This window comes from Schistocerca nitens, chromosome 4 (genome assembly GCF_023898315.1).
Source record: "Schistocerca nitens isolate TAMUIC-IGC-003100 chromosome 4, iqSchNite1.1, whole genome shotgun sequence".
Taxonomy (NCBI): Eukaryota; Metazoa; Arthropoda; class Insecta; order Orthoptera; family Acrididae; genus Schistocerca; species Schistocerca nitens.
The window spans coordinates 631,022,225-631,039,771 of record NC_064617.1 but is presented as its reverse complement, the minus strand read 5'-3'; the positions used below and the strand labels follow the sequence as shown (position 1 = coordinate 631,039,771).

At 39.0% G+C, this 17,547-nt stretch overlaps 2 protein-coding genes across 2 annotated transcripts in view; both read left to right on the top strand.

Moving 5' to 3' along the window:
• The window catches only part of LOC126251377 (peroxisomal membrane protein PEX14), a 52,292-nt gene extending 42,650 nt beyond the window's left edge, over positions 1-9,642 (top strand). The window contains exon 5 of the mRNA XM_049951761.1: positions 8,510-9,642. Coding sequence (XP_049807718.1) covers positions 8,510-8,714 — 205 coding nt within the window. The 3' untranslated portion in view covers positions 8,715-9,642. The remainder of the gene's footprint in view (positions 1-8,509) is intronic.
• Positions 9,643-15,618: 5,976 nt separating this feature from the next.
• Positions 15,619-16,380, top strand: LOC126252477 (uncharacterized). The gene has a single exon (XM_049953372.1). It carries the CDS (start codon positions 15,619-15,621, stop codon positions 16,378-16,380), a length of 762 nt encoding a protein of 253 aa, XP_049809329.1.
• The last annotated feature ends 1,167 nt before the right edge of the window (positions 16,381-17,547 follow it).

The window sequence follows — 17,547 nt, the reverse complement described above, 5'->3', positions numbered from 1 at the left end:
GTCAGTGCTGCCACCACTTCTTGCTGCTAGCCTATGTGAGTTACCGAGCATTTCACTCTCATTTAAGTATATGGCTGAAAGAGTCAGCCTTCAGGAATTGTGAAACGAACCCTGTCATCTAGGACCGTGTACTACAAAGAGTGCAGATTCACCATGAGATGGGGAAATTCACAGGCGTCCATTGTGCTGAATGAGGCCTAAGCACTGTAGTGTGAGAGTGAGACAGACGAGAACCCACATCATAGGGAAACCCTGTAGAAGCCGTTTGTGGCCAGGGAGACGTAGCAGTGTTAAATGTGGCGGACTTAAGATTGGCTATAAAGGGACACATTTATGAAAACTATTTAATTTTCAGGGAATGAAGCCACAGTAATTTTAATTTACCATCCTTCATAAATTTTCATGGTGATCCCAATAAAACTTGAATATTGATATATCTGTAATAGTTTAGGATTTACTGCTAAAGTGAAATTAACAAGTTTTGTAACAAAGACCTGAATGCTAAAATCTGAACGCTTTGGTCGATCTTAACAATTGACATTTCATATAGAAGCGCATCATTAAAATGGCAAATGTTATAAATCTCAACTCTGTAATTTTATTTGTTTAAAGGATATAGTAAATTTAAATTATCAGTAATTTCAGTTACATATCAGATCATCATTTCCTCCACACAAAACATATTGAACAATGATAGCATGACACCTTATTGAATCATTATGTAATAGAATATTTGTTGTAAAGTTTAGTACGTAATAATTACCTTTGTTCTTTATTTATTTATCAGAAAGCACATTGGTGCAAGACTACTGGCCATGACATTCAGAGTTAAGAAGGAAATTGTATTGGTTTTATGTAAAAGAATTTAACATTTATTATGTAATGGATATTATTGTTACTTTATTTAGAACGTGAAAGTGGCCAAGCTGTGAATATTTAAATATGTTAAAATGTAAAATAATGTAGAACAAGCTGTAGTCCATCAGATGGATGGCTTCAGGAAAGGGAACTGCATTAGTCAGTTGAGTGAGGATGTTCAGCGTGCGGGAAACGTGGCTGGGGACGGGCAGAGGGACAGTGCTGGTGGAGACACGAAAGCAGATGGTCAGTCTTTAGGTAGATAGGAAGTGAAATGACGTAGAAAATTTTGCGTTGTGTGGTATCGCGGGACATAGTCTCTGGGTGGTGAGCTGCCGCGCGCCTGGTGTGAACTCTTAACTTTTCACATAGTTAATGAAGTGGAGTATTGGACTTGTAATTCACGATGAGATTGTGAATGATCAAACTGTAACAAATGGATATGTGCTCGAGTGTAATAGTAATTCTAAATATGATAATGTTGGCTGTTAGTTTGATTTCTGAATAAACATTCTAACCAGAATGAGATTTTCACTCTGCAGCGGAGTGTGTGCTGATATGAAACTTCCTGGCAGATTAAAACTGTGTAAACTCGGGACTTTTACCTTTCGCGGTTCGGCACACAGTTTTAATCTGCCACGAAGTTTCATTATTCTAACCAAATCGTAACTGTGTGGCCTACATCTTTTATGGTTGTTAATTTAACTCCTGATATTATTATTACTGTTGTTACACGTTATATTAATGTTGTATGTTTCATACAATTTCGCAAAGTTGCCATCAGCCAGACAATTTTACCAAAGGGGCACAAGTGTCTTAATTTAGAGCGTGTAATGCGATATGTGTGGTTCAACCCCGACGAGTTTGAGCCAAGACATTTCGATGAAGAGGAACTGCATGTGAGCCCGAACATCTTTGGGATGTTAGCTCGCACCTAGCAGCTACTGACGAGAGGCAGGGAGGTGTGAGGAGTCGTTTGTTTGGATCTAATTCTCAGGGAACGTCCTCCCATTCACTGGACGCTGCAGTGAATCCTGTAACACCCCATTTACAGAATGGGTGCTCCTCAGTGCCCGTGCACATTGCCTCGACACAGCTCCTGGGCCTGATCGGATCCACAGTCAGATGATTAAACATCTCTCATCTGACTACAAGCGACATCTTCTCGTTATCTTCAGCTGGATCTGGTGTGATGGCATCTTTCCATCACAATGGTGGGAGAGCACCATCATTCCGGTGCTCAAACCCGGTAAAAACCCTCTTGATGTGGATAGCTATCGGCCCATCAGCCTCACCAAAGTTCTTTGTAAGCTGCTGGAACGCATGGCATGTCCATTCAGGAGTCCATCTATGCCCTGGAACAGTCCTGCTGTTCCATGGTGTTTGTGTGGACCCCAGGACAAGTCGGAATCCCCGGAAACTAATTTGCCGACAGGCTGGCCAAACAGATGATGCGTAAACCACTTCTGGAGATAGGCATCTCCGAAGCTGACCTGCATTCTGTCTTACTCTGTAGGGTTTTCTGGCTTTGGGAGGCGGAATGGCATAACGGCACGCACAACAAACTGCTTGTCATTAAGGGGACTATGAATGTGTGAAAGTCTTCCATGCAGGCCTCTCGCAGGGAATCAGTTGTCCTCTGCCGGCTCCGCATTGGCCATACGTGGCTAACGCATGATTACCTACTCCATTACGAGGACCCACCTCAGTGTCGCTGTGGCTCCCAAATGACAGTCGTTCACCTCTTGCTGGACTGCCCACTTTTAGCTGCTCTGTGGCAGATTTGTAACTTTCCCAGTATGCTGCCTTCGGTGTTGGGCGACAATGCCTTCACGGCAGCTTTAGTTTTAAATTTTATTTGTGAGAGTGGGTTTTATACTCCTATGTTGGTTTTAGTGCATGTCCTTTGTCCCTCCGTGTCCTCCACCCTAGTTGGCCAGCCACTGTAATATGCTTTCACGTTTTACTCCCTTCTGTTTCTAGCTTCTCTCTGTTTTCTTGTCCTTTTGTTTCTTTTAGTGTTCGTTGCCTTCCCTTTGTTATTGTGGCTTTTCCTTTCTTTCCATTTTGTGTTATGTGTTTTGTCTGTTTTATTCTCACCCTTGTGGCATTGTTTCCTCAGAAACAAGGGACCGATGACCTCATAGTTTGGTTCCTTCTCCTGCCTTTAAACAAACCAACCAACCAACCAACCTTGTTTATTGATTTGTTTTGTGAGGAAACTGATGAATTTACATATTTTTCATTTTCTATGTAATTGTGGATTTTGGCACCACACTGTCACTTACTTTGTTGTAAATCTCATGGGCATTGTTCTCCAAAAGGGGCATTGTTCTCCAAAAGGTTGAAAGTTGCTGTACAACTCCCAGTGACAGCATTTTTTGTGTGTAGACTATTGTCAGTAGTGTGGAAATGAAAGTGTAAGCAAAAAGTTTACATGCCCATGATGGTAAAGTGTTAATAACAAAATGTATTGTGAAATTAGGTTATATCCTAAAAGAAGAAGACTGTGTTACAGAGTCATAAAAAATTGTGGGCAATCAACTTGGAGAACACTAAGGAGGTTTCAGCGCAGATTGCCCGTACCGAGCAAACCCTGAACAATAAAACAGTACTACTTCACTCCAAAAATCAGAAACCCCAAAATAGTAGTCATAAATGTAGACATTAGGAAGTTGTAAAACTCCATGAACCGACAACCTTTCAATAAAATCATGAGGGATCAGGACTAGACAACAAAATACTCATATCCATTCTACACCTCTGACTGATGTACACTCCAGAGTAAAATTTGCAAGGCAGAGCTCTGATGGTTTTGAGATTGAAACAAAGATAAGACAAGGTGGTGTGCTTTCTCCATTTCTCTTCAGTCGAGTCCTTGAATAACTGCTTAGAGAATGGTGCTGGGAATGACTGACTGCACACTTTTACTTGGCCTGTCTGTGATCTGTGGCAGTCAGCTGATTACGAGCCACTCTGGAATGTTAGCGGACACTGCCAACATTAGCTACATAAAAGTATTGTGTGCCATAACAGTAAGTAGCCATTACGGATATAGTGTTGATTTATGTGCAGTGTTCGTTAATATTATTTACCAAAATGAACAAAGAGACAACCTGGTACCTGATCCTTCGGGTGACTCACCATGAACTATTGTCACATCTACAATTCTTACGCATTCGTTTCTTTTATAAGCTGTGAGCTGGCTGCTCTGGGAGGAGGAGGCAAGGCTTGTCTCAGAAGTTAGTGTGATGCGAGCCAATCATGAGCTTCTGCTTCCAGCATCCTCTGCTCAGGGGCCAAGTAAAAGTGTGTGTGATCAGCAGACTGCTTTAACATCCAGAGAAAGCTCCAGTTGTAACACAAGAGAGAAGGGCCAGAAGTAGGCTGTTAAGCTTTTTAGACAATATGGTACTAATTGCTGACTTTTTGGAAACTGGTAACCCAGGTCAGTAGCCTTAATTGGAGTTACTCTTTAACCTGAAATAAATTCATGTATGTAATGCCCCCCCCCCCCTTCCCACCTGACAGTGGTGCAGGGATTGGAATGCTGCTTACTATATAACCTTGATCGTTTTTTTATGTAGTATGACGAAAATATTTTATTTAATATGTTACGTAAAACAATAATTCCAACTGAAATGAAATTCTGGCATACACCATAGCCTACCATATTATCTTAATGCACACTTAAACATACCAGGAACATGATAAGTATTAAGAAAAGGTACAGCTCAAACAATGGGAAATCCAGGATGGAATGTAACAATATTATGAGAAAGAAAGTTACTGCTCTCTGTGTGGTTTCAGTTGCCTGATACTTCTGTCGCACATGCGTGCGTTTGTGTGTGTGTGTGTGTGTGTGTGTGTGTGTGTGTGTGTGTGTGTGTCTATATATAGCAGCTTTCCTTCTTATAATATTGTTAAGAAAAGGTACATTTTACATTAGTTAGTTCTTTATTTTGAAAGTCGATATTGTGCTAATAAAATAAAAGTATTTTTGATCACATCTGTTCAATACAGTGTCCATCTTCACAGGAATTACTGAGATACCTTACCTTACCTTTATCTTCTTAAGTGCAATGAACAACCAGGTACTTTCCCAAATTCTCTGCAGTTCATAGAATGTTGCTGATCAGCAAGAAAGTTTCTGTAGGAGTAAGATGATCACTCCACATCACAGAATGTTGATGGTGCAAATTTTTGGAGATGAAATATTCTTGGAGAGATGTCTTTTCTGACACAGGGGATATTGTATATCTTAGCAGCAGTTGAGTAGTCTGGATATTTTGCCAAAACAGCATAATACTGATATACTACCCTCTCCCCATTATCAGCTTTAATGTCAGTCAGTTTCCAGTTGAAATTCTCTACAATTTCTACAAAAGCAATGCTGGACTTTAATTTTTAATGCTGTTGGCAAGGAAGCCAAAGTTGCTTTGGATGTAGATTGAGCATTTTCGGCTTTAGGTTCAGTGAAAGAATTTTGTCCCTCCCATACTAAAAGTGAAGATTGTCTCAGAAATTAATTAATCACAGTTTTCATGGCTTGAAAATGTTAATTATAAAAACAGGATAAGGCAGCAGTTTTGTATACAGTGACACATGACCTGAGGCTTTGAGAAAGACTTCTTGAAGTATGAAATTATTTTATTTATATCCGGGTATCTGCTGTGCACTTTTGACAATATGTTACAGTAGGTAGGCCAGATAGATGGAAGTGGGTTAAATGTGGATAGAACCTGCGTAGGCCATTTGGTGCCCTCAGCATGTAGGCCCTGGCACTCAAATACATAACAAGAACTTTTTCTTCTTGAATTCCCTCAGGCTGCAGCACTTTAAGACAGTAATTCACAAAATGAGTTACTGTTGAATGATTTTTGTATTTCCAACACTTTACCGGAAATCAATAATGGCTTTGAGGGTTCTTCCCCATCAAGTTTATCAACAATGAAACTGCCATTGAAATGTCCATGTGCATCCATTACTTTGTTGGTGGCTATCCATATATGGTGGTTATTTATATGATGCCACATGCTTTTTAGGGCCTCCTGGTAACAGAACTCTAAATAGTTTTTCCATGCAGCTGATTCATCAGGAATTTGTGGCTGACAGTACTTTTGTGGAAATATGTGAAATTCAGACAAGTGAAGTTTCTGCCATGGAATGTTCGAAGAAACCATAGTGGTTGCTATTTAGACATTTGCACTGCTTTGTTCTTTGTGTACACATCACTATGTGTATGTTCCTGAAGTTGTGATTTCATACAGCATTCAATCTGCTTATTGCACACTATAGAACAATCCCACCATCAGTAATGAAAGCATTGCCCATTACAACCAAAATAATTTAAGTGATAATTTTGGATGCCACAGTAGTCATCATGAAAACGGACAGTTATGAGCTCTTAAGAAATACTATTTGGCAAACTTTTCTTGGTGCACATTCCTTCTTGTTCAATTTGGTAGAAGTGCTACTAGTTGAAAAACTCTCGGCCATTAGTCATTTGTTTGGTCTACTGCCAATGTTGACAGCACATGAAGCCCTTTACTACACTCAGAAATGGCTATTATATATGATTTCCTTTTAAGAAAAGGAATTCTAAATCATAGAAAATTAAGCATTAGCACGTCTTTCATAATGCAATGCAAAGCACAAATAGCCACATTTTATTGAACTAGAATCTGAGTTTTAGAAATAATTTATGGTAGTTTGCATGTGCAATTTTTCTAAGTGAGTGGTCTTGTGAGGATGTGTGGAAATATGAAGGGTAAAAATGAAATAATAATTAATTTTATCCAGCATAAAGGTAAAATATGTAACAATGTGTAATTATAGTGAAATATGTAAAATTATGTAATTGTAAAATGAAATATATTGTCATTGATTACACAGTTTGTGAACATTTACTCTTTCTACGTGCATTCAAATGAAAGAAAAGATGATGTAATTACATAAAAAATTGGTTTATGATGATTAATGAGCTGCGAAATCTATGTACTCTGAAGAGTAGATGCGTAACCAGTCTGGGACAATTGGTACCATGGTTGACATAGGTATTTTTGATTTAAGGAAGAAATCACATGATGGCAGTGATACAGACATGAGGAAACATTTCTGGGTGGAGATAATTCTTTTTGCTGAAATGACCAGGAACTCTTAAAAACATGATTATGACAGGATGCAGTAAATGACCAATAATATTGACAACATGTATTAAGTAACTAAGGCTTAAAATAATTATTTCAATGGTTATGATAATAAATTTGGATGAAATTATAATAAAGGAAGATGATTATATGATTCTTTGTATTACAAGGCTGTCACATAACAGCTATATTTAGGAATATTGGTCATGACATTACTGCTGTAGTTCGTCATTCATAAGTTTGGAAGAGTGGAAGCTTTGGTGCCTCTTGATAGTGTAACATTTCACAGAAGTTTCCAAAATTATGGTTAGAGTCTGATTGCATGTGTCAAATTCGAGGCAGTTTCTTTTCCTATTGTGAATTGAGAGTGAAGAGTACATGCACTCCCAGCTAGGAGGACAAAAGCCCATACCAAACTAACACCAGTATGTCAAAATTGGGAAAGAGATTTAAATAATAGGAAAATTATTAACTTCTGATTATCCTAATCAGATGGCGTTTCTTATTTAGATCTTCAGTGGTTTTCATATTTGTACCCAGAAGATGATCTGGACATTGCCTTCTGTCTCTGAATTTGTTATTAATTCATTGTTCAGTTTTTGTTGATGTACCATGATTACATTGCTGATAGAAATTTCTAATAATGTATGAAGGTGTTGTCACATTGAGTTGTTGATGTTGAGTATTAGTGACACTTGATAGGTTGAATGTGTCGGATTGTAGATTCAGGTTAAAACGTAGCTTGAGGCTCAACTTATTTAAGCATTGAAATATTTTAGATCCCTCTGGTCTGTGAAAGGAGTACAATTCTCTTATGCTTTTCGTGAATTATTGTTAGGTCAAGTCCTATCCTTATGGCTTGGTGGCTGAGTGTTAAAGTGCCTCACATCCAAAGATCGCAAGCTCAGTCGCCAGTTAATTGTAAGATTTTTATCAGTCACTTATCACTTCTTTCACCTCTGGCAATGTTAATTGATGTGAAAAATGCCAAGTTGCACTGTGGTACAGAAACTATGGGTCCCCCTATAACTAGCTGGATAAATCAGTTCAAAAGTTGGAGGAAGGCATCGCCATACCACCTCCAACAGGACCATGCCTAGTACACTACTATGGTGTTCAAAACAATCTTTGGATTGATGACTGCTTTACTTTATTCCTATCCTTATAAAAGCATACTTATATATTCTGTGTATTTGTATATTTTTGAGCTACTTATTTTCATTGTATTATGATGACAAATCCTATATCATTTTAAGATGATTCCTAGATGAATAAGTAACTAAGTTAGTGGTGTAACTGATTTTATAATTAAAATTTGTATTTATATGTTAATATTATTCTTACATGAACCATATTTTTTTACTATATGAGCTACTCCTGTTATTTGTCTCCATATTTGCTTACAGTGACAGTTAATGGTCTGCCCACTTTAGATCATTTTGAGCCATTACCTCATTAAAAGGGTATGTATTATAGTACTGATGTTTCTGGATCTTTTTTAGGTCACAGTTTCCTGTGCCAAAACAGACCCCATTAGTATCAACTGCAATTCCTTCTTGGCAGATGCCTCAAAAAGAGGAAGGTGGTACAGGAGTGCAATCCAAGACTGAAGGCGTCAGTGATGAGCCTTGTGGATCAGGCTCAAGTGATCCTGAAATGATAAATAACAATGGAAGTGATAGCAGTATGGAGTTAATCAGAGAATAACATCTCGTAACGATGTAGTAATAAATGTGGCATCTTGTAGTTCAGAAACACTGTAATTTGCCATATATTATAGTAACACATTATCAATACTTTAAATGACTGCCATAAGCTAAGTCGTTGCTCAATGATTTTGTAAAACAAAAGTTTTCAGAGCACCAGCAGTGCAGATTAAAAAAAAAAAGCTATTTTTTAAAATATTTTGTAATGTTGCTATATTTGTTATAGCTCATAGGCATTCCATTTCATTATTTCCATTGTGACTGACTGCAATGGTTTGTAATATTTGAATTTATTTAGTATCAATTTCAAGCAGTGTGTTGTGATATTTTTCATGGCAGGTAGTCATTAGTACATATAAAATCAAAGGTATCTTGAACCAAACTTCATTTGTTGTTTCTGTATGGTTCTAGATATCACAGGTGGGGGAAAATAAATTTTATTGCATACATTAGTGTGAATTCCGTATGCTGCATTTAAGTCTTGTAATCATCTGTTCAATTTTGAGGAAGTGCAGTGTCAGATTAATGAATTGATAGCTGGCATTTCACTGATGCTCAATTCTTGCTCCTTCTCCTGCCATGTTCCCCTTTGAGAAGTGACAATCTGTAATCTACCTGTTAGTCCAGTTTCCTCCATCTTTTTGTTTTCCTTTTTCAAGCTCAGTAATATTTGGTTCCACTAGCTAGTGTTTTTACTATCTTTTTGATTATTTGTGTTCCGTCCTTTAGCCTGGTAAATACTTTCAAGTTGTTTTAACCATTATCTGACCACAGTTCCACTTAGGAGATTGTATACAGAGTAAATAAAATTTTCATCTTGCAGTAAAGTTTTTGCCAGTTGGGCTGTTAGTGAAGTGTGAATCAAGTATTGTATCTTGTACAAGATATAATTTGTAAATAAAATGGAATTTAATGTGGAGTATGTTAAACTGTTGCTTTAGTATATCCCTTATTTCATTTTGCAGCTTCTCAGAAAATACTTTGCAGATTGAAGATGATGGAGAATCCTCTTCTGATGGCCATAAGAGATCAAAGTTAAATCTATACTACTATATAAAGACAAATCAGTGTTTAACATTCTTACCATAAACCTCAAAGTTGCTGACTGATTTGCTTCAAATGATCAGACAGGCATAGGCTATGTTTCCTTTTTAATACTTATGGTACATAAAAAGAAAATCTGTACTATTACTATATAAATACAGTTTGTTGTTCAAGATTGTTACCAAACATCTCAAAATGTTCTTGACCAATTTACTTAAAATTTTTACAGGATACTCTAATAAACCTACAGATGCACATAGGCTACACATGCTATATAAACAAATATATATTACACAAATGGGGAAATGTTAGCAAAAATACCAAGAAGTTCTTGACTGATTTACTTCAACTATTTACATGATACTCTATTGAACATTCCAACAGATACAGGCTGTTGCGGGTTGATATTTGTAATTATAGACACTGTGGAAATATTGATTATCCTTGAATTAATGTTTTATATTCCACGATGTACGTGCCTTGGAGAAAAAATAAAATTAATGTTGTATTGGAATGATGGTGCTGTGTGTCCGTAATATTTTGGTGCCGAAACCCGGGAAGAAATTGCGATTTCCTGCATGATTTCAACAATTAACGGCTTACTTCACGCTGTAGGAAACAAGAGACGACGTCGGACCGCAGCACAAGCTAAGTCCATTCCAATATAATATGATAGCATGAACTGGTTGCTTCAAAACAATTTTTGCGCCTTTGTATTGCAAGCCTGAAACTTGCACTCAGAGTAGCTAGTTTTATTAAAAGGTTTTCGTTCACTTACGTTTGCGCATACGCTGCGTGTTAAACGTTTCAGCTATTCACAAGTGCACTCGTAAACAATCTTAAAACAACTGTCTTTAGTAAGACGTAATGCAGGACGAATCAGAGATACAGGTAGCAAACTTCAAAAGAAAGCGAACTAGGGAGAGGACTAATGCTACGCGGTTTTGTTCGGCTGTTGATGCTCTTACCACAGAAAGCCTGTTTGATGACTTTGAACATTACAGGGAACGTCTTCAAGAAACTCTAGAGAAGCTCGTTTCATTAGATGACTCTATTCATAATTTTCTCTCTGACGATGAATACAATGCAGATGTGCTGAGCTGTGAGGAATATGCAGACAAAGTCAAACGCGCTATACAGAAGGCTACAAAAGCAATTGATTACAAGCTTTCAGCCTCAACGTCGCAGATGAATGTCTCGTCACCACCAGTACTCACACAACCAACTGTATTCCACTCTGTCAAGCTACCAGCAATTAAGCTTGAGTCATTTTGTGGAGATGTCGAAATGTGGGAACAATTTGAATCGACCATTGATAAAGACCCATCCCTTTCTACAGTAAACAAATATGTTTTCCTACGAGGGTATCTATCAGGCGAACCGAAGTTGCTAGTAGATGGAATACCTATAATGGCTAACACGTATGAAGAAACAAAGAAAATTTTATTGAATAGATACGGAGATAGCAATCGCATTATACAGGTGCACCTCGATTATTTGGATGTGCTAAAGCCTGTACAGTCAGCGACACCTGAAACGCTGAACAGTACATTGCTGGAATGTAACCGTTGTATTCAAGCACTGCGTGCCTTAGGAGAAGACGTCGTGGCATACGGTAAAATTCTCACTCTGAAAATTCTGTGTGCATTTCCCGCTGAAATGTGTCAGAAATAGGTCATTCATGCTAGAAGAACCGAAGTAGCGGAAGGAGATGTACCGAAACTAATTAACTTTTTGGAAAAAGAAGTTCATGGTGCTCTCACTGCACAAAAGATTCGTACAGAATATCAGTCATCTCCTAGCTTCACGCCCACTGTAGCAGTGCTTCACATAAATTCAAAGCAAGTGAAAAACCCGTGTAAGCCTAAACGAGAAGTACCGATACAACCATATTGCATATTTTGTGAAGCTCTCTCTCATTGGGCCCAAGACTGCAACATAGTAACTGACAGCCAACAACGTATCAATAAACTAAAGCAAGATAATCGCTGTTTTATATGTCTAAACCGAGGTCATAATGCTAGAAACTGCAGTAAGAAGGGCAAGGTCTCGTGTTCTAAGTGCAAGAAAAGTCATCACAAAGCTATCTGCTGTACTGACATTGCTGCCTCTTCTTCATCTTCTCAGCAAATTAGCTCTACATCTGTAGGGAGAATCGGTGTAAGTTCAGCAGGTTTTACTTATCTTCAGAAATCTCGAGTTTGGGTCAGTGGACCCGCAGGATTAAGAAAACTTACTCACTGCGTTCTGGATAGCAGTAGTCAGTCAAGCTTCATTTCCAAGTTCCTGATTGATGAGCTAGATTTAAGAACTATAGAACATCATGATCTATCTGTTAACGCCTTTGAAATGCCATCCGCAACTTCAACGCATCGTAGAGTCGTAGAATTCACACTACAGGGTACATGGACTAATTCCAAGACGTCTATGACTGCGTTTGAAAGCACATACTCATTTTCCGGGCACCCAACTGTGCCTTCCGATTTAAGAAAACTTGTACGCACACGGGGACTTCAGTTTGCGGTCCTAAGAGATGGTGCAGAAGATCTTCCCATCGAGATTCTTATCGGAGCAGATTGTTGTTGTTGTTGTTGTTGTTGTTGTTGTTGTGGTCTTCAGTCCTGAGACTGGTTTGATGCAGCTCTCCATGCTACTCTATCGTGTGCAAGCCTCTTCATCTCCCAGTACCTACCGCAACCTACATCCTTCTGAATCTGCTTAGTGTATTCATCTCTTGGTCTCCCTCTACGATTTTTACCCTCCACGCTGCTCTCCAATACTAAATTGGTGCTCCCTTGATGCCTCAGAACATGTCCTACCAACCGATCCCTTCTCCTAGTCAAGTTGTGCCACAAACTTCTCTTCTCCCCAATCCTATTCAATACTTCCTCATTAGTTATGTGATCTACCCATCTCATCTTCAGCATTCTTCTGTAGCACTACATTTCATAAGCTTCTATTCTCTTCTTGTCCAAACTATTTATCGTCCATGTTTCACTTCCATACATGGCTACACTCCATACAAATACTTTCAGAAATGACTTCCTGACACTTAAATCTATACTCGATGTTAACAAATTTCTCTTCTTCAGAAACGATTTCCTTGCCATTGCCAGTCTACATTTTATATCCTCTCTACTTCGACCATCATCAGTTATTTCGGAGCAGATTACTATTGGAAAATCGTTAAAGATTCCCCTCGGATTCGACTAACGTCATCAGTTGTTCTGGTACCTTCCATTCTAGGTTGGATTCTTAGTGGAAGCAAATCAAGCACCACGGCTAACCTTGTGACAGCAAACTACATCAGTTTAGAGACAGCGACAACAACAGATGATATTTTATGACGTTTCTGGAATTTAGAAACAATGGGAATCACAGAAGATGAAACAACTACTCTGAATCAGAAGGAATTGGCGTTATTGCAAGATTTCTCAAAATCCTATTGCATCGAAGACAAAAGAAGAGTCGTGTCTTTCCCCAGAAAACCCAACGTTATGTTATCTAATAATCTTCAGCAAGCAGAGAAGAGATTTGTTTCACTGGAGAAAAAATTTACAAAGGACAAGAAACTGAAACAAATTTACGAGGCGCAAATGATAGAACACATCAAGAAGAAACATGTGGAAGTCACCCCTTTTGGACAGAAATTGCGTGACACATTTTGTCTGCCACATCATGCAGTAAAGAAAGAAAAGTTAGGTGTCATCAAATGGAGGATTGTATTTGATGGTTCGTCGCACAACCAGAATGCTCGTTCATTCAATGACTCTTTAGACATAGGTCCTAATTTACTTCCCGACATTCTTTCAATATTACTGAGATATCGTCTACATCGAGTAGCCTTAATTGCCGATATCAAACAAGCATTTCTACAGTTAGTTGTTCACAGGAAAGATAGAGATCTCACAAGGTTTTTTTGGTACAAAGTAATCATAAATCAACAAGGAAACTGTATTACAACTGACTAAAGGATTACATACCGCTTCACCCGGCTACCTTTTGGACTTACCTGCAGTCCGTTTCTTCTTGCAGCCACGCTGAAAGAACTTGCTGTAATGCACAAAACGAATTTTCTGTAAGCTGCTTTACTTGTTGAAAATAATATGTACATGGATGATTTTGTAGCAGGTGCTAAAGATGACAATGCTGTAATTAACTTATATTGTGAGCTTACATCACTCATGGGACAGATCAGTCTACCAATGGAAAAGTGGGCCACAAATTCAAGCCAACTGATTGGAATATGGCAATCAGAAGGTGTCATAAACACTACAGATACGGAGGTACTGGGAGTCCACTGGAACACACAGACTGATACGCTCAGTGTTGTTCACAACAATGTTACCAACAATGTTATAAATCGTCCTGCCACTAAGCAAGAAGTACTATGAAACACTGCTAGATTCTATGACCCACTGGGTTTGTTGTCGCCTGTGTCCCTCACTGCAAAAATAATTTTTCAAGAAATTTATTCAAGAGGAATTGAATGGGATGAGCTTTTACCCCTTGATCTTAGCAAATGCTGGCGAATGTGGGTATCAACATTGCCATCATGTTCACACATAAAAATTCCCCAATGGGTTGGTGTATCTGAAAACACTGAGCCAGAAATCCATGTCTTTTGCGATGCATCAGAAAAGGCCTACGGAGCAGTCCTTTGTGTACGGTGCACCACAACAAATATGGTATCAGTCCATTTAGTTTGCAGTAAAAACCGACTAGCTCCTATCAAAAAAATAACTCTTCCACGGCTGGAACTTCTAGCGACACTTCTTGGATCAAGACTACTTCATTATTTCTGTAAGGCCACGAGCTATAATGCAAGTCGTGCAACATTGTGGACTGACTCAACTGTAGCCTTAGGATGGATACAACATGACCCTAATCGATGGAAAACCTTTGTGTCAAACCGTGTTATGGAAATACAACAACTAACAAATCCGTCACAGTGGAGGCACTGCCCTGGTGACGAAAATCCAGCTGATCTAACCTCCAGAGGTACCACAGCAGATAAACTTCACCACGCTTCTGTATGGTTTCATGGACCTGCTTGGTTAACAAAGAAAAGAACACAGTGGCCTCGAATTTTACAGACGGAGGAGCACTCCTTGCCAGAAAAGAAGAAATTAACAGACCATGTCTCCATGATACAAACGACGATTCCTTTTTTAACAGCTACACGGTACAGTAGCTACTTCAAGCTGTTAAGAGTTACAGGATGGGTACTTCACTTTAAACGGCACTTATTGAAAGAAAACAGAACATCTGGAGAACTAACAGCATCAGATTTGGGTGAAGCACGCACTTACTGGATTCAAGTTGTTCAACAGCAACATTTTGCGCTCGAACTGCATGCACTATACAACAACACGCCTCTACCACGTAATTCTCAGATAGCTCGCTACAACCCATTCTTGGATAATGGTCTTATTCGTCTCGGTGGACGGCTGCAGTTTGCAGAATTAACCAGAGATCAGCGCCACCTGATTCTTCTTGATGGACATCATCATTTCACACGTTTACTGATCCAGCAGACTCACATTCGTTTGCATCACCTTGGAGTAAACATAGTGTTATCTGAACTGAGAACAGAATTCTGGATCCTTAGAGCCCGACAGGCAATTAAACATGTTCTACACCATTGCCTACCTTGTAAGATGGTGAAAGCTCACGTTGTTCAACAAACTGAGGCCCCATTACCAGCTGAACGAGTTTCACCACTGAAACCATTTACAGTAACAGGTATTGACTTTGCTGGTCCATTATATGTCAGACAAGGACATATTACGAAGAAAGTGTATATGGCTCTATTCACATGCGCAACAACACGAGCCATACACCTGGAACTAAGCTCAGATATGTCAACTGACAGATTTCTTCAAGCCCTACAAAGGTTTGTCAGAAGACGAGGAGTGCCCAACACAATTTGCACTGATAATGCTACTACCTTCCATGCCACGCGCTTAGAGCTGAAGGAGCTCTGGCAGGCTCTCATGGCAAGCAAGATGCACAAGTACCTCGCCCAGCAAGCCATCACTTGGAAATTCATCACCCCACACGCGCCTTGGTGGGGAGGATTCTGGGAACGGATGGTGGGATCTGTCAAACACTGCCTGAGAAAAGTTTTAGGACAGTCACAGTTGGACGAAGAAGGTCTCAACACAATCCTGGTCAGCATAGAAGCAGCACTAAACTCTAGACCAATTATGCAAGGGGGAGAGGAATCTGATCCACTGACGCCCGCATGTTTCCTTGTAGGTGATCGACTCACAACACTACCTACTGGTCCAGAATCACCAGTTAGAAAGGACTTGTTCAAGGAATTTCAACGGCTGCAGAAGATGGTAGAACACTTCTGGAACAGGTGGAAGAAAGAATATCTGATCCTGCTCAAAAACTTCCATGAAACTCATCAACCAAGACCAGGTTCAGGAAGACTCCAGCTGGGTGATGTCGTTCTTCTACAAGAGGATGTTCGTCCACGACACATGTGGAGGAAGGTGTGGATAGAAGATCTTCATGAAGGAAGAGATGGGAAAAATACGAACTGTAACCTTATGAACTTCAGAAGGATCCATAATTTCACGCCCCGTTCAACTGGTCATTCCTCTAGAAGTTGACCAGGGTGGGGAGGGTGTTGCGGGTTGATATTTGTAGTTATAGACTCTGGAAATATTGATTATTCTTGAATTAATGTTTTATATTCCATGATGTACGTGCCTTGGAGAAAAAATAAAATTAATGTTGTATTGGAATCACGGTGTTGTGTGTCCATAATACAGGCTTTGTTACCAAAAATCTCGAAAAGCACTTGGCTTGTTTACTTTAAACTTTTATACAATTCTCTAATAAACATGCAGATGGATACAGGCTACATATTTTTAATATATACAAAACATAAACAAACAGGTAATGTATAAAGGGGAAACATTGTTACCAAAACCCCCAAAAAATTCTTGATTGATTTATTTCAAATTTTCACATAGTACTGTAATGAACATTTGGACTGGTGCAGGGTCTATAGTATTTAAATATATTACATATATTTCAATATACATGTTATATGTATAGTTGGAACATTGTTATCAAAGATCTTGATTGATTTACTTCAGATTTCTACATGATACTCTAATATATATAAAGATGCCATAGGCTGTACATTTTTAAAATTAACAATGTACAAGTTTTCTGTTGAAGCCAACTGTGAGAAAGAAAATGCTGTGCAATGAAAATGTGCAGTTTCTCACAGTCGGCTTCAACCGTGGTAGGAGGGCATGTAAACCATTAGATAAATTGTTTCTCCCACATTTATTCTTTCTCCTTTTATATGTTTTCAATAAATAATTGTAGACACAACAATTTAAAATCCAGGATGGAATGTAACAATATTATGAGAGGGAAACTTGCTACTCACCATATAGTGGAGATGCTAAGTCACAGATAGGCACGACAGAAAGACTCACACAATTATAGCTTTCGGCTGTTAAGGCCTTTGTCAACAATAGACAGAGATACACACACACACACACACGCATCTCACTTTCAGGAGGACGACGGTTCAATCCCGTGTCCGGCCATCCTGATTTAGGTTTTCCGTGATTTCCCTAAATCGCTCCATGCAAATGCTGGGATGGTTCCTTTGAAAGGGCATGACCGTCTTCCTTCCCCGTCCTTCCGTAATCTGATGGGACTGATGACCTCGCTGTTTGGTCTCTTCCCCCAAACAACCCAACCCAACCCAACCCATGTGCTCACACAAACCCAACTCTGACACACGACTGCAGTCT